The sequence below is a fragment of the Bos mutus genome, chromosome 26, assembly GCF_027580195.1.
Source record: "Bos mutus isolate GX-2022 chromosome 26, NWIPB_WYAK_1.1, whole genome shotgun sequence".
Taxonomy (NCBI): domain Eukaryota; kingdom Metazoa; phylum Chordata; class Mammalia; order Artiodactyla; family Bovidae; genus Bos; species Bos mutus.
This window is the reverse complement of record NC_091642.1, coordinates 324,130-344,788: the sequence shown is the minus strand read 5'-3', so window position 1 is coordinate 344,788 and position 20,659 is coordinate 324,130. Positions and strand designations below refer to the sequence as shown.

At 56.4% G+C, this 20,659-nt stretch overlaps 3 protein-coding genes across 3 annotated transcripts in view; 1 reads left to right on the top strand and 2 right to left on the bottom strand.

The window, feature by feature from the left end:
• The window catches only part of LOC106700651 (uncharacterized), a 194,254-nt gene that overhangs the window by 41,512 nt on the left and 132,083 nt on the right, over nt 1-20,659 (top strand). The window lies entirely within an intron of this gene.
• Nucleotides 997-4,045, bottom strand: FUOM (fucose mutarotase). Its single transcript, XM_070363445.1, has 6 exons — nt 3,938-4,045; nt 3,467-3,535; nt 2,417-2,487; nt 2,148-2,246; nt 1,561-1,634; nt 997-1,323 (listed from the first exon to the last, which is right to left on the bottom strand). Exons 1-6 carry the CDS (start codon nt 4,020-4,022, stop codon nt 1,257-1,259), a joined length of 465 nt encoding a protein of 154 aa, XP_070219546.1. The 5' UTR covers nt 4,023-4,045; the 3' UTR covers nt 997-1,256.
• On the bottom strand, nt 11,152-20,261 carry ECHS1 (enoyl-CoA hydratase, short chain 1). The gene is made up of 8 exons (XM_070363415.1): nt 20,103-20,261; nt 18,819-19,016; nt 18,269-18,396; nt 17,354-17,453; nt 16,101-16,205; nt 15,548-15,667; nt 14,445-14,512; nt 11,152-11,852 (listed from the first exon to the last, which is right to left on the bottom strand). Exons 1-8 carry the CDS (start codon nt 20,188-20,190, stop codon nt 11,787-11,789), a joined length of 873 nt encoding a protein of 290 aa, XP_070219516.1. The 5' UTR covers nt 20,191-20,261; the 3' UTR covers nt 11,152-11,786.

The following is a 20,659-nucleotide window of genomic DNA, read 5'->3' as shown; positions in this document are numbered from 1 at the left end:
CACACCAACCTGGGGGGTAGGGATGGAGGTGCTGATTCAACACCCAAACGAGTCTAACTGAACACGTTAAATGTGATCAGCTACTGCATGAGAATTCAACCTCAATAAAGCTGTTTCAAGCGAAACACTTCCTTCTGCGGCTGAAGTGGCCGGCTGTGGGGTCAGAGGTCTGAGATTAAGCCCCAGTGGTGGCGGGCCAGGACACAGTCCCTTCCCCAGGCTGAGTCCCAGATCTGCCCAGTGTGCCTGTCTGCTCTCCAGGTCTACCAGCCCCAGGTCCAGACCACGGGAGCCTCCCCCAAGCCCTGGGGATCCCCGGTCACCCCAGCTCCCGCATCTAGTCCTGTAGAGTCTGGAGGAGGAAGGAGGGAACTCTCAGGGAGGGACCCTGTGCAGTGGCCAGTGGGACCCCTGCCCACCGTAGTTCGAGACCCAGTTTGAGAACGTGCCAGGAGGCCGTCGCAGCCTCAGAGGCTCCCTTCCCCTGGGCGTGGGAATCCTCCTGTCCTCTACCACCACCCTGGCCATTCCCAGACGCACTCAGGCTCGTGTGTGCCCAGTCAGTAAGTGCTTAACCACTGGAGCAGGAACACGGCACTGCCCCCCCCCACCGCCCCCCTACAGCTGACGGTCTGGTCGGTCCCCAGAGCTTCCGGGCCAGCCCCTGACACCTTCCCTCCAGCTTTGGGGCTGAAGGAACGGCCCCAGCCCCCTCTTCAAGGACCACCTTAGCACCCCCTCCAGGCCCCCTGCCCTGTGCTGCATCACCAAGGATCCCCACCCAGACCCCCAGGCCCCCTGAATGCTCTCCCCACTCACGGGTCTCTCTTCCTGCGTGTACTCTTTTTCCGCATCCAGGGACCTGCCAAATCAGGTGACCCAAACCTACTGGGAGGAGGAAGGCCTCACCTCCCCCGAGGATTCACCGAGAGCGGGTGGGGGTCTGCTCTCTGGGGAGCCAACAGCCTCCCTTGCACTCAGCACCAAACAGGCCTCTGTGAGTCAGCAAAGAGCTATTGTTTAAAGCTTTGGACCCAACGTTGGGCACGCCACCGCACTTTTGCATCATTTTCATAAACAGGACGATCCCGGCCCTGGTCAGCAGAGGCCCATGCAGGATCCTGGTGGGGCGAGCTTTGGGTGCTGCCGGGGAGGGCCAGGCTGGCTCATCTGGCCACAGGACGGACGTGTCTGCTGGTGGCCTCAGCAGGCTCAGGGGTGTAGATTCCTCTCTGGGCGGGTGGTCTTCAGTAGGCTTAGCACAGGTCTTTAGGGGCCAGCACCCCCTTCTTGAGGATGAGGTTTCCGTAGAGGGCTGTCTCCCTGCACAAGGAGCAGGCTAAGCGCCGGGCGGGGATGGAGAGGACCCGGTGCCCGGACCACCGCTCTGGCCCCCGCCCAGGCATGCCCAGCAAACCCCTTGCCTCTCTCATTCCCTGTGGGGCGTTTAGTCCAGGCCGCAGGGGCTGCATGGAGGGTGGAGAGAGCTCTGGAGTGGGGAGGGGTAGGGACCCTGCTTGGCAGATGTAGCGCGACCCAGTGGATCCAGCCAGAACTCACCCAGTTGCCACAACAGCAAAAGCCTTTTTCGCCCGCTCATAAAATGCAAACCTCTCCACCATCCCCAGGGAGAACTGGAAGGCAGAGCGGGAGGGTTGAGGTTCAGGCCCGGGGGCAATGGGAAACTCTGCAGGCTGGGGTCCCAAGGACACTGGCCTTCTGACCTGTGTGGACTTGGTAGGCAGGGACACAGGGGGCGGTGGTGGCCACCTGACTGGGGCCCCTGAATCACCTGAGCTGCCCCCCGGGTGGTGGGTGGGCCTACTGTCCAGACCAGGAGCCCTGGCTCCTTTCAGGAAAGTCCCACCCAAGACCTGCCCAGCCCTTTGCAGGACAAGGGGTGACAGGCAGCATCGGGCCAGGCCTCTGGCCACAAGTGGGAGCCAGAAGTACCCTGCTGTTCCCAGGATGGGGTGTGGGAGGACCCCCAGGCAGAGATAGATGAGGGTCCCGGGAGGGAGGGGATTGGCCAGGGCAGGAACTCGCATAACCATGATGCAGAGTTCCAGGGCTGTCTTTCACTTCTCCTGGGCCTCCAAGGCACAGAGGGTCCCTGAGCCCTTTCCCAGTGGGGATCTTAGGCTCACCTCATAGCCAGCCCTGGAAAGGATGGACTGGTAGCTCGTCCACACTGGTGTCAGCAGGCCGCTCTTCCTGTCGCTGGGCACCAGCTCCATGACCATAGCCTAGAGACGGAGGGGCTCGGCTCTGTGGCCAAACCCCCTGCCCTGGGTGCCCTCAGGGCTCCTCTGGTTGGTTCAGGGCCTCGGGAACACACGTCCTTCCCACCCCCATCAGGGCAAGTGGTCCCCCTGTGTTCTGGCAGAGGGCAAGCCAAAGCCCGGAGCAGCCTTACCGGGCTCTGCACGTAGGTGTCCAGGGGCAGCAGCTGCAGCACGGCCTCTAGGAGCTGGGGGATGCCCAGGCCTGGGGGCAGAGGACGGCCTCAGACACCGGGCACGAGCTGCCCGCCCAGGGACGCTTACCGAGGTCACACTGAGTCTCCCCGCCGGGGCCACGGCCCGTCTCTGCCTGCCCCTGCCCACCCCACCTTCACTCTCCCACGCAGGCCGTTGGTGGTGACCCCAAACACGTGTCCACCAGGAGGGGCACCCAGGCCACTTTCTTGATCCCAGGAGGCCCTGGAGATGACCCCCTGAGATGGTAGTGGGGTCTAGAAAGAGGCCTCTCTTGGCTGCCCTCAGACCTGCCGGGCTTGGCTCCAAGGCTCTCTGCTGTCCTGAGAGTTGGTTTCTGATTGTTAAGCTAATGTGTGCTCATGTACAAAACTGGGAAACACAGAAGCCATGAAAAGAAAGGACTGTCCCACCTCAGAACACCGCTGGGGGTGGGAAGCGCCCAGGCACAGCCGAGCCCAGCCCACCTCTATTACCGTCAGGACTGCTAACCCCTAACTTACGTGTCCCCTCCAGGACCTGGTCCCCACCCCCAGTCTCACCTCCCACTGTCCCCTTGCACGACCTGCCCTGCTCCCCCCCCCCCCCCCCCCCCCCCCCCCCCCCCCCCCCCCCCCCCCGCCCCATGAGGTGAGAAGGTCTTTAGAGGCGTGTGAGTGTGCGGACACCTGGAATATTTGGGGTCAAGTCACCAGTGCTGGGATTCTACAGAAGAGTACAGGCTGAGCTCATGGACTGGGCTGGCACCGCTGCTCAGCGGTCAGGCCTGTTTTCCCATTTGTAAGAGGCCACCAAGTGCTGCCTGAGACGGGACAGGAGACCCAGGCTCCCGTCTGGGGGCGGGGGCTGCGGGGAGATTCTGGCGCTGAGACCTCCTGGGTCCCTGGGGCAGTGCCTGCGGGCTTGGTCGGGGCGGGGCAGAGCCGCCGCACCCGGCGGCCCAGAGCCCAGTGCACCCTCCCACCCACCCTGCGGCAGGCGGAGCTCACCGTCGGCGCGGATCTCCTCCGGGCCGCCTCTACAGATGGAGCTGCTGGGGAAGTTCACGTCTGCAAGAACTGGAAGGCCAGCACGGCCGGACATAGATTAACAGTGGGTCGGCCCACGTCCCTCGCGCCGCGTTGGGGGCACAGACCCGGAGCCACAGGGCGGACGCCTGAGGACTCGCCCCGCCCCGCCCGGGTCTGCCATCGCGAGGGACCGGAGCCTGCACGCCCGAGGACTTGCGGGGTAGCCGAAGGCTGGGCGGGCTCCGGGCGCGCGGCCGCGGTCTCAGGAAGAGAGACCGACGCACACGTCCCAGACCAGCCCGGGCGCCGGCGGAGCGTGCGCGGGGCCGCTCGGCCCGGCCGCCGAGCTGGAGAAGGAACCTGACCTGCCCGCCCCCGCCTAGGCCCGGCGCCCTGCCCGCCTGCGGCTCGCGGGGCCGGCTCTCCCGGAGGCTCGGACCCAGCGCTCACCGATCTCATCTCCGTGCCCCATCCGCGCCAGGGCGAAGAGCAGCTCCGGGGACAGGAGAGCGGGGACGCCCTTGAGCACCACCATGGTCGCGGGCGGAGGGGCGGGGCTTCGCGGGGCGGGGATAGGCGGGGCTGCGCGAGGGGAGGGCGGGGCGAGCGAGGGGCGGGACCTGGGAATGGGCGGGGTCTGGACGGAGGGTTCCCCAGCCAGGCGCTGCGGACTAGGGGGTCGTTTGGGGAGCGGTGGACATCAGCCCATCCCATTGTTGCCGGAACCAGTACTAGAGAAACTAATCACCACACTCGGAGAGTTGAAGAACTCAGATTTATTATGTCAGGGGGCCCAGAGGAGTTAACACTCCAAGCTCTAAGCCCCGAAAAAAGGGGTTATAGAGTTTTTAGAGACAGACTACAGTGGGCTTTCTGGTGGCTCAGACGGTAAAGCGTCTGTCTACAATGCGGGAGACCTGGGTTCCATCCCTGGGTCGAGAAGATCCCCTGGAGAAGGAAATGGCAATCCACTCCAGTACTAGTACTATTGGCTGGAAAATCCCATGGACAGAGGAACCTGGTAGGCTACAGTCCATGGGATCTCAAAGACTGAGAGACTTCACTTCCCTACAGTGGGCTTCCCTCATAGCTCAGTTGGTAAAGAACCCACCTGCAATTCAGGAGACCCCGTTTGGTTCCTGGGTCGGAAAGATTCCCTGGAGAAGGGATAGGCTCCCCACTCCAGTATTCCACTCCAGTATTCTTGGGCTTCCCTTGTGGCTCAGCTGGTGAACAATCCCCCTGCAGTGTGGGAGACCTGGGTTTGATCCCTGGGTTGTGAAGATCCCCTGGAGAAAGGGAAAAGCTACCCACTCCAGTGTTCTGGGCTGGAGAATTCCATGGATTGTATAGTCGCAGAGTCAGACACGACTGAGCGACATTCACTTTTTTTTTTTTTTCACTTGATAGTGGGCAACACTAGCTGTTAAACGCTGGTTTAAACTAAGGGAACATCAGTCAAGACAGGGAGGGAGATGCCTGACCTTTACACTGACAGGCATGATTAAGTAGGTTTGCAGGGGCTGGGCAATTGCAAAGAGCAGGACAAGGGTGAGTGAGATAAGCTCCAGTTCCTAGTAAGTCCCTACTTTCTGAGACTACATGATCCAGACTTTGCAAGGAACAAGCTGAGTTACAGAGGCAGAATGAGCAGGAGGTTATGTAAAATTTTAACTTTTCCTCTTCACCAGCAGCCACCGGTTTTTGGGGCTTCGGGACCCCACTGGGTCCAGGACCTGGAATCCCACGTGTTTGTTGTTGGAGCTCCCAGCGCCTTCCTTGCTCCAGGCCTCCGTTTTGCCCCCAGGCCTTGCTGACTTGCTCCCCACCCCTTCCAGCCCACAGGGTCTGTGATGCCCTGGGGTGGGGAGGAGTGGGTGGTGGCACAGGGCTGACTTCTTCAGCCAATGCCTTCACACTGCAAAGACCTTGAGGGGAGGTGGAGGCGACCTCCTCCCAAGCGGCAGTGCAGAGAGCACCCCTCCCGTCTTCCAGGTCAGCCTGCTGAGACCGCTCAGGGTCTAGCTTTGGGCCAGCACCCCTGCTCTGGACAGTAGTTCTCTGACTCCACTCTTTGGCCCAGAATCCTGATGCCAGCTCTGGGTTAACCCCTTTGGGTTCAGTCCTTCAGCGCTGGGACTGCCTACCACACCGCCTCCTGTGCACCATGCTCGGAGGCTGGGAGAAGACACCCATCACCCCAAAGGGGAGGCCGTAGCCTCAGCCTCCAGGGCTGAGTTAGGATTGTGGTCCTTAGACCTAATCTTGGCTGTTGTGTGTGGACAAAGAATGTCCCTGCCATGTTCCCAGGTGGCCCTATTGCCAATGCAGAAGACATAAGAGACGCGGGTTCAATCCCTGGGTCGGGAAGATCCCCTGGAGGAGCGCATGGCAACCCACTCCAGTATTGTCTGGAGAATACCATGGATAGAGGAGGCTGGCGAGGTACAGTCCATAGGGTCGCAAACAGTCAGACAAGACTGAAATGACTTAGCACGCATGCACACCATGTCATTAAACAAAGGATACTGAGGCCACCAAGCCTTCAGCCACTGCAGCTGCACCTGAGTTGCACCCTGAGGGGGTTTACTACAGAGAAGAAGAAATGATCCTGGCCCTAGATAGCTGAAGTGAAGTGAGTGAAGTTGCTCAGTCGTGTCCGACTCTTTGCAACCCCATGGATTGTAGCCTACAAGGCTCCTCTGTCCATGGAATTTTCCAGACAAGAGTACTGGAGTGGGTTGCCATTTCCTTCTCCAGGGGATCTTCCCAGACCAGGGATCGAATCCGGGTCTCCTGCATTGCAGGCAGATGCTTTACTGTCTGAGCCACTAGGGAAGCCACTAGATAGCTGAGATGCATATTAAAGGCATAATTCCAAGGAGCCCAAATGCTGGCATCTGCCCATACATAGGCACTAAATTCATTAAGATGTCTGGTTTTCTTTAGTTGGCAATAATCTTTTGCTGTTCCAACTAACTGGTTTTCTGTTTTGTTTGCAAAATCTCTTATATATATTGGCTCCTCTTGTTATCTGAAAACTGGGTTCACCTCTCGGTGAGTGTCAAAAAGACCACACCAAGCTGGCAAAGATGATGAAAAGAAAGAATTTATCACTCACAGCAAGTAAGGAAAACACGAGGGATTTTTCCCACTAGCAAAACTGGGGAAGTTTTAAGCTCAGGGCACCACCAGAGGGGCTTGAGCAGAGAATTCAACATAGAACTGGAGCGGAGGTCAGGTCTACAGAGTCCAAGTCTTTGTTGTCTTAAGTCAGGAGGGTCGACATCATCAGCCCACCCTCCACCTGGGTGGGAGCCTTAGTTCTGCAGAATTCAAAGTGTATTATTATGTTTATCCCTTGAGAAGGAACCAGGACTCTGCTTTGTCACTGCATTTTCTCTGTCCCTGCGTTCCTCTGTGCCTTTAAGGTCACTGATGACTGACTGAGACCTATTCAAGGACTAGCACCATGACCAGGTCTAGATCACAAGATGGCTTAGACCAAAACGGGCTGTCTTACGTCAAGAATGCTTCTTATGCTGTGAAAGTGCTGCACTCAATATGCCAACAAATTTGGAAAACTCAGCAGTGGCCACAGGACTGGAAAAGGTCAGTTTTCATTCCCATCTCAAAGAAAGGCAATGCCAAAGAATGTTCAAACTACCACACAATTGCACTCATTTTACATGCTAGCAAGGTCATGCTCAAAATCCTCCAAGCTAGGCTTCAATATTATGTGAATCGAGAACTTCTAGATGTACAAGCTAGATTTAGAAAAGGCAGAGGAACCAGAGATCTAAGTGTCAACGTCCATTGGATCTTAGAAAAAGCAAGAGAGTTCCAGAAAAACATCTACTTCTGCTTTATTGACTAAGCCAAAGCCTTTGACTGTGTGGATCACAACAAACTGGAAAATTCTTCAAGAGATGGAAATACCAGACCACCTTACCTGCCCCCTGAGAAATCTGTATGAAGGTCAAGAAGCAACAGTTAGAACTTGTCATGGAACAACAGACTGGTTCCAAATTGCGACCGTCAAGGCTGTATATTGTCACTTAGGTTATTTAACTTATATGCAGCGTACATCATGAGAAATGCAGGGCTGGATGAAGCACAAGCTGGAATCAAGACTGCCGGGAGATATATCAATAACCTCAGATAGGCAGATGACACCACTCTTATGACAGAAAGGGGAGCTAAAGAGCCTCTTGGTAAAGGTGAAAGAGGCGAGTGAAAAAGCTGGCTTAAAACTCAACATTCAGAAAACTAAGATCATGGCATCCGGTCCCATCACTTCATGGCAAATAGATGGGGAAACAATGGAAATAGTTAGAGACTTTATATCCTTGGAAATAGATCTTAGAATAGATCTTAGAAAACTAAGATCATGGCATCCGGTCCCATCACTTCATGGCAAATTGATGGGGAAACAATGGAAATACTTAGAGACTTTATATCCTTGGGCTCCAAAATCACTGTGGATTTGACTGCAGCCATGAAATTAAAAGATGCTTGCTCCTTGGAAAAAAATCTGACAAACCTAGAGAGCATAATCAAAAGCAGAGACGTTACTTTACTGACAAAGGTCTGTATAGACAAAGCTGTGGTTTTTTCAGTGGTCATGTATGGATGTGAGAATTGGACCATAAAGAAAGCTGAGCGCCGAAGAATTAATGCTTTTGAACCGTGGTGTTAGAGAAGACTCTTGAGAGTTCCTTGGACTGCAAGGAGATCAGATCAGTCAACCCTAAAGGAAATGAGTCCTGAATATTCATTCATTGGAAGGCCTGATGCTGAAGCTCCAATCCTTTGGCCACCTGGTGTGAACTGACTTACTGGAAAAGCCCCTGATGCTAGGAAAGACTGAAGGCAGGAGAAGGGGACGACAGAGGATGAGATGGTTGGATGGCAGCACTGACTCGATGCACAAGTTTGAGAAAACTCAGTTTGGTGGTGGACAGGGAAGCATGGTGTGCTGTAGGCCATGGGGTCACAAAGAGTTGGACACGACTGAGCGACTGAACTGAACATGGTATCAGTCAAGAAAGCCATTCCTGCTTCTCTCTCTGGGGACCCCCTGCCCTATCTGCTTACACTTCCTCAGCTCTGTGGAACAGGCCCCTCACAGCTCTCTGAGGCTGTGTCCAGGGCTGCAGTCTTCAGCAAGTCTGCTGAGTAAAGCACAGTTCTCAGCTTCCAGGCTGTGCATTCTTCTCAGTGGACAGGTGTGACTGTCTTCTCCAAACGGCAGCTCCACCATGCCGCACGTGACGTGCCTCCCGAGAAGCGGGTCTGTCTCTGTTCTTGAACCAGGTGGACCTGTCACTGCCTCCAATAGAACATGCTCTACAAGCTGCTGCCTGGCTTCTGGGGGCATGTCATAAAAGGCAATATGGTTTCTCCCTTCAGAACACTTGCTTTGGTGTTAAAATCAAATAAATTTGGCAATAATTTGTTACGCAGCAGTAGCTGACTAATGCAGGTGGCTCCTGTGCCAAGATGTCAACAAAAATCCTGCTACACCACCTTTGGCCTTCCACCCTGTCTGCTCCATCCCTCCCCATCCCCCCGCCATCCCCCCCCACCCCGGCCCCAATCCACACACTCAGGATAGAGGGCAGACCCCAGTTCAGATGCCCATGCCCGCACCAGCTGGGTCATACCCCTGCTTTGGAACCCAGCAACTAACCTCACTGCCCAGCCTGCAGACCAGCTTTTGCTCAGGCCAGCCAGCTCTCAGCCTTCCATGCTTGGGCCCCTCCTTACAGGGCTGGCTGCCTTGCTCACCTGAGGACTTACTGCTGCTGGCCCTGCAGGAAAGCCCAACTGAGCCTGGACAGGCCAGGCTCTCCCCCCTTGGGCCCTGCCCCTTCCACCTCGTCCCTCAGTGGACCTCAGCCCTGCATGTGGTGACGTGCCCAGAGGCCTGGCAGGTTCCGGGGAAGTACCGTACATGAATGAGGCAGAAGACCTGAAGACAAGAGACACCCCACACCCACTGCTCGTCCCTGGGGAGCCTTGGTGGTCAAAGCTGCCCAGGGAGGTGGCCGGCAGGGCCTGCACACCAGCCACCCACAGCGGCCGACTGCACCCAGCGTGAACAGTGTCTACTCCAAAGCCCGAGTGGAGAGACTCGTAGTTAACATTCCCTGAAGCTTATTTTTTAAGTAGAAATATAGAAGGGAAAAACCAAGTTTATGGATAAATGAGAAGGAAAGTTCTCAGTTTCAAAAACCAATCACAACCCAAAACCAGTATGGGGCGAGAGGTCAATTAACTCAAGAGGGAGTGGAGGGCTCTCTGGGCCTGTGGTCCCTGCCATCCATCTAGGGCTTGCCTGCTGCCCTCTCACCCGCATCAAAGCACGTGCTCACACGTGGACAGTCCCGTCTCTCCCAAGCCCAGGGCCAGCACACAGCCCAAAGAGGTTCTGTTCCCTGGGCCTGAGGGTAGGACCCATCCCTGCACATTCTGAAACCCAAACGACCCTGTGGGTGCAGACCTTTGAGACGCACACACTCACGTGTGGGCCCCATGTCCAGCCCCTCCTCAGCTTCCAGCTGAGCCACTAGCACGAGGGTGCCTAGGGCCTCAGAAGGGCTCCCTCCACCTGGCCCCCAGCACTTGGGGCTCCGCTAGTCACAATTTATTATGTATTTGGCTGTGCTGGGTCTTAGCTGTGGCTTGCAGGACTTCTCTGCAGTTTTAGTTGCAGCATGTGGCATCTCGTGTCCGATCGGGGGCTGAACTCAGACCCCTGCACTGGGAGCTCAGTCTTGGTCCCTGGACCACCAGCACAGCCCCACTCGGAATCAATTACGAAGCCAGGCCCGACGCACGTGGAGAATTAAACTAACGCATTTACTTTCTCAACGTGAACGTTACCCCTGCAGATACCTCTGTTGGTTCATTCTAGATGGCGTGTGACTTGCACAAACCCTGGTTACACAGCTTTAGCACGCGTGTCCCCACGTCTGTCACAGTGAGGACTACCCGGCCAGGCCTCGCCTTCTGAGCCCAGGGGAGCCTGATCTCACCGTCCCTTTGCGCCTGCTTCCTCGCTCTCACTGCGAGGGCGACCCCATCATCCAGGACCTTCAACGACTCGCCCTGGCGTTCTGGCCTATCTGCACAGCTGGGGGCGAGGGCCCCATGAGAGCCGCTCTGCGACCCTCTGCCGAAGGGGACGAGGCTGCACCCCGGCCTGCCTGCTGCGTGTACTGTGAGGAGGGGCTGTAGAGGAGGCAGCGGTTCTGTTACATGACAAGACCCTCACAGACACGCTTGAGCTGAAGTGCAAGGGTTCACGCAGAGAATATGTGCTGCACTGTCGTCATGACGGCACTGACACAGGAACCGGGGCATGGTCTCAACATCCGACGCCACTGGAGCAAGCAGATCACAACGTACCCACGTCATGAAAGACTTCAGGGCCACTGAAAAGAACGCGAGTAGGAATCATATTCAGCCATGAAAAGGAATGGAACTGTTACTGTTATAACCTGGGTGGACTTTGGAAATATTATATTCAATTTGGCAACAGAAAGAAAGTGGAATAAAGGTCCCCAGGATCCGGGGGGCAGGCGGGGGCCAGGTAGGGAGTTAGTGTTGAGGCTTAGTTTCTGTTTGGGGCGATGAAACCGCATAGAGACACATGAAAACACTGTGAGCACACCGCTGCGAGGTGTACATTTAAGGATAGATAAAACAGCAAGTTTTTTGTTATCTATTTTAGAATGAAAACGAATCACAGTCATGAAAGAACAGGGTGCGTTTGTGCGAAAGAAGCAGAAATGTGGAGAACCATTTTCATACAAAGAAAACTGAGTTTCACACGTGAGCGTGTGGGCACAAAAAATCCTAAGAGCCATGCAGTCACCCTCGGACTAGGATGGGAGCCCTTCATGGACCTTGTTCTGTTTGAATGTTGTTGCTTAGAATGACAGACAAAAGTGTTTAAAAAGTGATGGAACACTAAAGAACAGAAATGACCAAAACAAGGCCTAATGTGACCTGAAGTCTGTCGGTCAAGAGCATGTCTCTTTAGAGACCCAGCAACAAGGCCTTCACTCTGAGCGGCTACGCCCACCGCTGCAAACGGCACAGTGACCAAGCCGGGGTCCCGTGAGCCCTGGGTGAAGGCCATCCGTCCCCGGCAGGCTGTGAGCCCACACCACCCCGCAGAGCTGGAGAGAAGCCGTGCGTCACCAACACTTCACACAAGACAGAAGGATTCATCAGCTTTTGAAGCTGCTCGTCCTCCTGGAAGGGTGGCCGAGGCAGAGGCCGCTAGCTGTCACTGGTCTTTGAAGTTGGCCTTTCTCTTCTCCACAAACGCGGCCATGCCTTCCTTCCGGTCTTCCTGTGGGGAGGAGAGGCAGGGGTGGATGATGACTTTTCCCGGGGCCGGGCCTGCTCACTGCCTGCCGGCTCCTCCCGCCCTCAGCGTCCTCACCCACAGGTTCTGTGGTGGGATCACCTCAAGGGTGAATGACCCAAGTCCCTGACCAGCGAGGGCAGGCCTGGGAATGGGTATTTTCACAGGAAACAGCCCTGCCCTGCCGTGGTGACCGTCCTTCGGGGGCCACTAACCTTCGAGTGGAGTACACCCTCATCTACAGAGAACCGCAGGTGCGTGTACTTGGCCATTCACCAGGCCATGACCTGGGTCTAGTCATGGTCTGTGGCAGGTGGTGTCCTGAGGGTTAGGAAGCAGGACACGAGGAAAGGCTCTACCTTGGCCCTCCTTCCTCACACACACACACACACACACGTACTCTCAACACATGAGTACTCACACACATGCATGTACTCACACACAAGTGTACACATGCAACACTCACACACATGCACACACACATTCATACCACACGCAGGCACCCACAACACACGAATACATTGACATGTGCACACACATGCACTCACAACACAATACACTCATACCACATGCATGCACTCACACACAAGTGCACACACATGTACTCACGCCACACACATGTACCCCCAAGTGCACACACACACACGTGCACACAATGCACTCACAGTACACACATGCACTCACACACACAGGCACTCACAACACATGAATACTCACACCAGATGCATGCACTCACAGATAAGTGCACACAGGCACGTACTCGCACATGTACACAGGCACTCATACCACATGCATGCACCCACACGTGTGCACACACACGTACTCACACATGCATGTACTCAGACCACAACATGCACTCACACACAAGTGCACACACACACAGTATATGCATGCACTCACACCACACATATGCACTCACATGTGCGCACACACATGTACACACACACATGTACACACACATATCTGCACCTCAAGAACCAAAGTCATTTTAATCTTTCTTTTATGAAACACCTATTTATGACTTTCTGATATTAAGAGATGAATTTTAGTGACTATTAAAAGACCGACTTCCTTCAAGTTACTGGCAGATACCCTAGAAAATAATGTGCCAAGGTTTCAAGTTAAAACATATTCGATCCCCATTCCAAGTAACTGGAACAATCTAGGAAAATTATGGGTAAATAGACTGCCTTTCAAATACACGAACTGCTATTTAAGTGTGCAATTCCTAAGATCTTTTGTTGTCAGGAAGCATTTAACAGGAGGCTTCCTATGTGCTGTTTTGGATCTGTCAGGAATTCTCTGTTCCTTATCAATTCCTGAATACTCAGGAATTAAGAGGAGAGGCAAGCCTTTCCCAGGGGCTCAGGAATCCAGGTATTTCCTTCATTAGCGTTTCTATATGGTGATAAGTACCCTCTTCCTTCTTGTGAACCACGCGGTAGAAGTGATTGTTTACAACTCTGTCTCTCTTTAATATGGATCGCCTGTTTTGTTGTCTGGAATTTTAGTCTTTATCTTTGCTGAGAGTAACTACCTTGTAAGACAGTACACATGCCCACACCACGCGGTGAAAACACCTGTGCTCACACCACGCGGTGAAAACGCCTGTGCCCACACCACGCGGTGAAAACGCCTATGCCCACACCACGCGGTGATAACGCCTGTGCCCACACCACGCGGTGAAAACGCCTGTGCCCACACCACGCGGTGAAAACGCCTGTGCCCACACCACGCGGTGAAAACGCCTGTGCCCACACCACGCGGTGAAAACGCCTGTGCCCACACCACGCGGTGAAAACGCCTGTGTCCACACCACGCGGTGAAAACGCCTGTGCCCACACCACGCGGTGAAAATGCCTGTGCCCACACCATGCGGTGAAAACGCCTGTGCCCCATCAACGCCCTGGTCCCGTGTTGTTCTCTCTCTCTCTCTCTCTTTCTCCCTCTGAGTTCACTTTCCAGCCCGGGCTTCTAAGACCCTCTTGAGAAGGTGCTCTGAGCCTTCACCCCATCGAGAGGGCGCCTGAGGCCTCCGTGAACAGAGCAAGCCCCGTGCAGGGCCTTTATTGGCTTTCTGTGTAAACCAAGGAATATCAGCCTCTTTCTCTCCTTTACTTTCTTATCGTCGACTCCAGACCACCAGGTTCCGGTCCATTAAAGGACCTCAACATTTTGTAATAAGAAGTAACTGTAGAAGTTTTTGTCCTTTGAACTTCCACACACTGTGCTGTTTATTTGCTCAGTCGTGTCCGGCTCTGTGTGACCCTGTGGACTGTAGCCTGCCAGGCTCCTCTGTCCTTGGGATTCTCCAGATAAGAATACTGGAGTGGGTTGCCATTCCCTTCTCTAGGGGATATTACCGACCCAGGGACTGAACCCAGGTCTCCCGCACTGCAGGTGGATTCTTTATGGTCTGAGCCACCAGGGAAGCCCCATTTATTTGCAAACATCACTGCCCAGCTACAGGGAGGCTATGAGTTCTGACCAGAGAGAAATGGTGATAAAATCTACAAGCAAATTCCAGAACTTTCACAGCTAGACCATGTGATTCCCCACGTGAACGAGGCTACTCACGGTGGCAAAAGTTGAGTAGAAGAGCTTCTTCTCCAATTTAACGCCCTCAGCTAATGTCATTTCAAAAGCTGAAAAAGAAAACCCTGCAGTGAGGACCTGAGACACAGACTTGGGAGTGCAGAACTTTTTCTAGAGGTGGGAACCAGCCTGGGGACCGACGTGCACTTTGATGTCGTGGGATTAAAGTGCAGCCTCCCTCTCCAGGGTGTCGCCCCGGCTGCAGCCCAGTGAACAGCTGCTCCCGGGCCCCCTGTGTCCTGTGTGGGGACTGGAGTGGAAGGTGGGATGGAAAACTCTGTCCAGTCAGGAGGGGGCTGAGGAAGCCCAGGAATGTGGACTCTAAAAGCACGACAAATAAGTTTACGGATGACACCGAAAACGGAGCTGTGGGCAGAACGGAGCGAGGAGCGAGGCCCAGGTGCGTCTGCAGCAGAGGCGAGGGGGTGCGAGGCTCGTGGAAGCTTTTGCGGCAGCACCTGCAGCCAGGCCCCGTGACCCGTGCCAGGCGGTGACAGGCGCCCCGGGCCTCACCGCATGCTCCACGCACTTAAGGCTGAGCCCAGGGAGCAGAGACAGGGTCGGGGCAGCGCGGCCCTCCAAGGACACTCACTGCCCTCACAGGCGGCACAAGCGAAGGAACAGCCTCACTCCAACGCTGAGATGAAATCGCTGTGCTAACATGCAAACAATTCTCAAGAGGCGTGGTCAGAGCTGCTCTGCTGGCCAAGAGTGGCTGCTGAGCCCAGACCCTCAGCCGGGAGGGCGCAGCTGCCCCCGCCTCACCCCTGGACGGTCAGGCGCGGCTGTGGTAGAGAGGAACCTTTCTCCCAGGTCCTGCAGGGGACCCTCCCGGGCTGCCTCTGCTCGCCGGCACTGGCCCCCAGCCTGGCCCAGTTCTCCGGTCCTGCTTCCAAGGGGAGCTCAGGCCAGTTCAGCAGAATTTGTGAGCGAGCAACTAGAAACGAGAATGCTACAAAGAGCCAAAATCAAAATACTGAGAGTCCTAACAGTTTTTGTCCACATCAGTTAAGATGCACAATTCAGATACCAAACTGTCAAGCCTCGCAACTACTCCTGTGCGGCCTCTCCACCCTCCTCCCTACCTGCGTTCACTGATTCTTTGGCCATGGCTGTTACAATTTTAGAGTTGCTGGCAATTTTTTCTGCACATTGGATGGCTTCTTCAACCACTGTCTCGACAGGAAAAATTTTGCTTACAAGACCTGCAACACAAAAGGTAAGCGTGTGGAAGCAGCTGGTTCTAGTTCTGTCACAGCGCAGGCCTCCAACAGACACAGGAAAGGTCCTCAGCATCCCCTGGTGGGGCTGCCACCCTTGGCTGTCGAGGTTACGGGGCTCGTACAGTCAAAGGTCGCTGAGGGGCCAGGGGAGGGCCTGCCTGCCTTGGAGACCCCCACTGTTCAAGTTGGTTCTGAGAAGTGGAATGCTTTCACTGTTAGTCTTTAATCCACGTGGACACCTGAGTCACTCTGCTGTGCGTGGTACTATTTCAAAGAGACACAGGCAGTGAGTATCCTGGACTCGCAGGACACCAGAAAGCTCTGTGCTGATCACTGTGGGAGTCCCTGGGTGAGGCCCTCCCCTCTCCACCCAGCTGTCAAGGGGGCAACTCCACGGGGCGGCCCCACCCTGTACCTGCTTGCTTGGCATCCTGGGCTGAGATCCGGTCACCAGTGAGGACCATCTCCATGGCCAGTGACTTTCCGACGGCACGGGTCAGTCTCTGGGTGCCGCCGGCACCTGCAGGGGCAGAGGGCTGCTGGGCATGCCTCTCTGTGGCCAAGAAGCCACAGACATGCTGCTGGCAAGTGTCTAGGGCCGGAAGACCTACAGCACTCGGTTAGGGGGTGGGCAGAACTGGGGGAGACCCAGACATCACAAGGGAACCTCCTTCCCACACTCAGGCCCCTGCCTCATGCCCTGGGCCCCTTGTACCAGCGCCTCTTGTGCAGGAGTCAGACTCTGGATGGATGCGTGGAGCTCGCAGACCCTGACCTGACCCACCCTGGGGGGCAGCTGGGGGCGGCCTCCGCTCACAACCGGCTCTGCTCCCAGAGTGGGACGAGGGCACGGCCCCTGCCTCACGGGCCTGGGGATGCGCTCCTCTCAGGCTCTTCGCGTCTAGCCCTACGTGGACTTCGCCTCCACGGGCCCTGCTCCCCCTCCCGCCCACTCAACGGCCTCTGACTGGAAAGACTGGTCTGCCCATTCACCTGCCCACAGTGAACCCCAGGGCTGCCAGGGCGAGGCAAGCGGCCACCTGAGGGAGGCACCCACGGTCCAGCAGACTCGGGCGCTACCTCAACACGGTGGGGACCTTGGGCACTGGGATGGGAAGAGCCTGGTGGTCACCCTCAGCGGACCCCACCCTGCTCACCGCCTGGCCCACTGGCCTGAGAGAGACCCTGGGCTCCAAGCTCCACACCCGGGGTAGAGACTTTGTGGGGACACAGCCTGTAGCTCTCGTCAGGTGGGCCGAGGGGCAGAGGCATCACTGCTGGCCTACTGCTCCCGTCGCCCTCCCGTGGGGGATATGATCCCCTGCTCTGAACCTGCTGAGGCCACAGGTCTCGCTCTGGCCACTGAAACAGGAGCCCTCAGTGCTGGCCCGTGGTCACCGTGTTTTCTTCTCTGAGATGCTGACCTACAAGGACCCACCACGGATGCTCAGCAGCAAGAGTCACTGCGGTCGGAAGCCAGTGTGTGGCCAGCCCAGAGGAGCCAGCAGGGCTCCAGGCCCCAGGCCGCGCCCCGCCCCGCACGGAAGGTAGTGCAGCCAGGTTCACACGACAGTCCCACTGTTTCTGTCTGACGCTGAGACAGCCCAGATGCCTGGCAGAGGGCAGATTTGGGCCGATGACTTGAAGAGCTGACTCTAGAGCCTTTACCTGGGATGGTTCCTATTAGAATCTCCGGCTGCCCAAACTGGGCTTTCTCTCCAGCATAAATGATGTCACACATCATAGCAAGTTCACAGCCACCACCAAGCTGCAAAACAAGAGGCACCGCAAGAGGACCCCAGTTAAAAATCACTCCATTTGCTCATTTAAATTTTCTATTAAAAAGGAACACGGTCTGGGGTACATCAGATGTCAACACAGAGATGGCAAGTCAGGTAACTGTTTCCATAAATTATATACACAGTTAATTCTGCCAGGCTTCTGGCAAGGGCCAGACAGCAAATGCTTCTGGCCTTGTGTGTCCTACATTATCTATCGTGGCCACTCCACTCGGCTGAGGAAGCTAAAAGGCAGCCAAGAGAGGGGAGGACTGAGAGGCCGCTGTGTTCCAACACACTCTGCCCGCTGACCCGCTCACCCGAAGGAAGCTTTACTAAGGAACCATGAGTTGAAAGGTCCTTCTCACTTCTGTAAAGGCCAAAGCCAGTCCCAGAGCCCCTGAGTCATCCAGGTGCCTGCAGGAGACCCCGACGCACCAAATGGGGCACCCAGAGCTTTCAACGGTAGCAGGAGTTAATTCATAAGGCAGTGCAGGTTGGAAAGTCATCAAAACTGCACAGAAAGCCAACATACGTGCCCTTAGCCTTGCAGAGGGGGAGACGGCTCCTGGGGAGTCTTAGGGACCATGCTGAAGACTAGGGGGCTTTACTAACAGGGGAATCCAAAGGCCAACAGCTGAACCCCCTCCCACAGAGCAGATGCTAAACGCCCTTTACAGGTTTTGGCTCTTTTGTATCACTGAACGAGACACAGCCTCCTCCAAATAAAAACCGGTGCTACTGTACAAATACAGTTCCTTCGGGTGCTCTGAGTGCAAGGAGGTGGCGTCGGGGGAACACTCACGGCATAGCCATTGACAGCAGCTATGACTGGCTTCTTGACACGTGTGAGCTGGTCCCAGTGGCTCAAAAACCCGCCAGAGTAACAGTTCTGGAACGTGAAGCTCTGCATTTCCTTGATGTCGGCTCCAGCTGGGTGGTGGGAAATGACGTTCCAGTTACAAGAGGCAACTGCTGAGTGTTCCAAGGGGAGCACCGGGGCTTTGGGGAAAGGCCACATGGACGCACAGCTGGGCCGGGGGCCCAGTGCAACGCCGGGCAATACGAGGTGGCGGAGTAGCGCAGAGGGACGTGGACAGGAAACAGACCCGGGGCCAGGGAAAGCAGGGCTCGCTCTCTAGTCCCTCTCACCCGGGACCTGCCTGCCTCTGAGCAGGCTCAACATTCAACACCAGAGAGGCCCCTTCAAGCAGCGCAGGGCTTGGTCTACCTTATGTAAATAAATCCCCAAGTTGCAGAACTTGCCTGATGCCTTCATGGAGGTATAAGGCTGCCTGCCACACCACAGGTGTGATCACATAACTGGTGGTCTGCCACCATGCTGAGCAGCTCACCTGCAAATACCTTCTCCCCGCCTGTGAGGACAATGGCCCCCACGGCTGGGTCTTCCTCGAAGGCCTGCAGTGCCTGGTTGAGCTCCACGATCAGGCCGTTGCAGAGCGCATTGAGGGCCTTGGGGCGGTTCAGCTGGATCAACCCCACGTTGCTGTTCCTTCCCTTCTTTGCTGTGATAATGTACTCAAAGGCTGCGCCTGGGAAGAAACGGGAAACCGGGATTTCCACTAACAGGCATCAAACTGGGGGATGTATTCCGCCACTGGACAGGGTGACCCCGACACCTGAGGGCCCTGCCCAGTCCCTGGTGCTGCAGCTCGCACTGCATGGGGGCCTTCTGCAGGGCTCTCTGCTTTCACAGATGTTGGAATGTTTCCTTAAGTTAAGACAGCCCAACAGCCCCAGCAATGACCAGCAGCCTTCCTTCTGAATGTCTTGGTTGGCATCTCCCCGAACCTGTGCTGGAGACGCCTGGGATCCTGTAGAAACAAGAAACGAGGAAACTCCCTCTTTAAACATGCCAACTGGGTGAAGGGCACACAGGCAAAGGGCAACTGCCAGACCAGGAGGGGCAGCCTGCTCAATCCTGGGAGCCAGAATGACCTTGGTAGGGGGAAGCTTATCCAAGACAGCTGCTTCCTTGAACGGGGTACCTACCCGGTGGGCTTGCTGGGGAGTGTCTGAAATCACCCATGTGTAGGCAGCATCCCCCACACCCCACATACAAGACCAAAAAAGACTGCTGGGTACAGGCCAGGATGCAGAAGCAGGTGGTCAAAAGGAACTCAGGGAACATCAACACCAGTTAACAGCTAGGTTAAGTGGACACACAGGTGAAGGAAGAGGCTGCAGAGACTCGTTCCCAGAGACATGGCCAAGACTTCCTGGGAAATACGGGGTGGTGGAGGGGCGGGGGGCGGGGTGTACCCGGCTGCCTGGGGCTGGGGCAGGCAGAACCTGAGGGAGAAGCAGTGGACCTGGGAGGCTGGGCAGGAGCCACCACAGGACAGCACGCGCGACCCCTTCCAATTGCAGATGCGCGGAGCGCGCGGCCTCTCAAGTCTGAGGGCTTTCACTCCAAATGCTGAAGTGGCCAGAGGTCTTGGCACTCAGTCCCGAGTCCCCGGGGTCGAGATGCTAGTGATCCCAGGGCTCCGCGCGCTCAGGAAGGAGGTGCTGGGCGGGGGAGTCAGCTGGACGCTTCTCGGCAGGGGCGCGGTGCGGCCCAGGGGTCCCGGCCCGGGGACTCCAACCACGGCCCGCCCCCGCGGCCCCGCACTCACTCGAGGCGAAGGAGCGCTGCACCGGGCAGAAGAGCCAGGGCCGCAGCGGGGCGCGGACGCGGGGCAGCAGGGCACGTAAGGCGGCCATGGCGCTCGCGTGGACAACTGTACCCTCCGCCCGCTCGCGCGGAGGGCCCGCCCCGCGGAGCCGCCCCCGGCAGCGCCAGTCAGGGCCCGCCCCGCCCACCGGCCCGGGTCGCGAGACCACGCAGGTATCGCGAGACCACGCCAGGCGGCGGAAGTGGGCGGGGCGACGGGCCTGCGGTTTAGGGAGGAGGGGGCGGAAGAAGGGTTCCGGAGGATAGGCGGAGGCGGCACAGGGCTGGGAGAAGGGTTTGGGATGCAGGTCCTGATCCTTTTTCCGCCTGTGCCGCCTCAACCTGTAGGAATTGTTGACTAAAAAGATGCACGATGTGAAAGTTTCAAGTTAAGTTTTATTTGGGGCAAAATGAAGACTGCAGCTGGGGGAGACTACCTCTGAGAAATTGTTCCAAAGAGGCAGTGGGGGAAGGTCAATATGTAAGATTTTGGTGAACGGGGAGGTCACTGCAATCAAG

Excerpts from the sequence above, each read along its gene's own strand:
- FUOM (XM_070363445.1), bottom strand. The coding sequence starts at position 4,022 with ATGGTGGTGCTCAAGGGCGTCCCCGCTCTCCTGTCCCCGGAGCTGCTC. Across the intron at positions 1,635-2,147 it reads TTTCCAGGGCTGGCTATGAG|TTCTCCCTGGGGATGGTGGA; the intron begins GTGAGCCTAAGA and ends TCTGCCTTCCAG. Across the intron at positions 1,324-1,560 it reads TTTGCTGTTGTGGCAACTGG|GGAGACAGCCCTCTACGGAA; the intron begins GTGAGTTCTGGC and ends CTCCTTGTGCAG.
- ECHS1 (XM_070363415.1), bottom strand. The coding sequence starts at position 20,190 with ATGGCCGCCTTACGTGCCCTGCTGCCCCGCGTCCGCGCCCCGCTGCGG. Across the intron at positions 18,397-18,818 it reads CGGGGAGAAGGTATTTGCAG|CTGGAGCCGACATCAAGGAA; the intron begins GTGAGCTGCTCA and ends CCCACCACCCAG. Across the intron at positions 11,853-14,444 it reads TCTACTCAACTTTTGCCACC|GAAGACCGGAAGGAAGGCAT; the intron begins GTGAGTAGCCTC and ends TCCTCCCCACAG.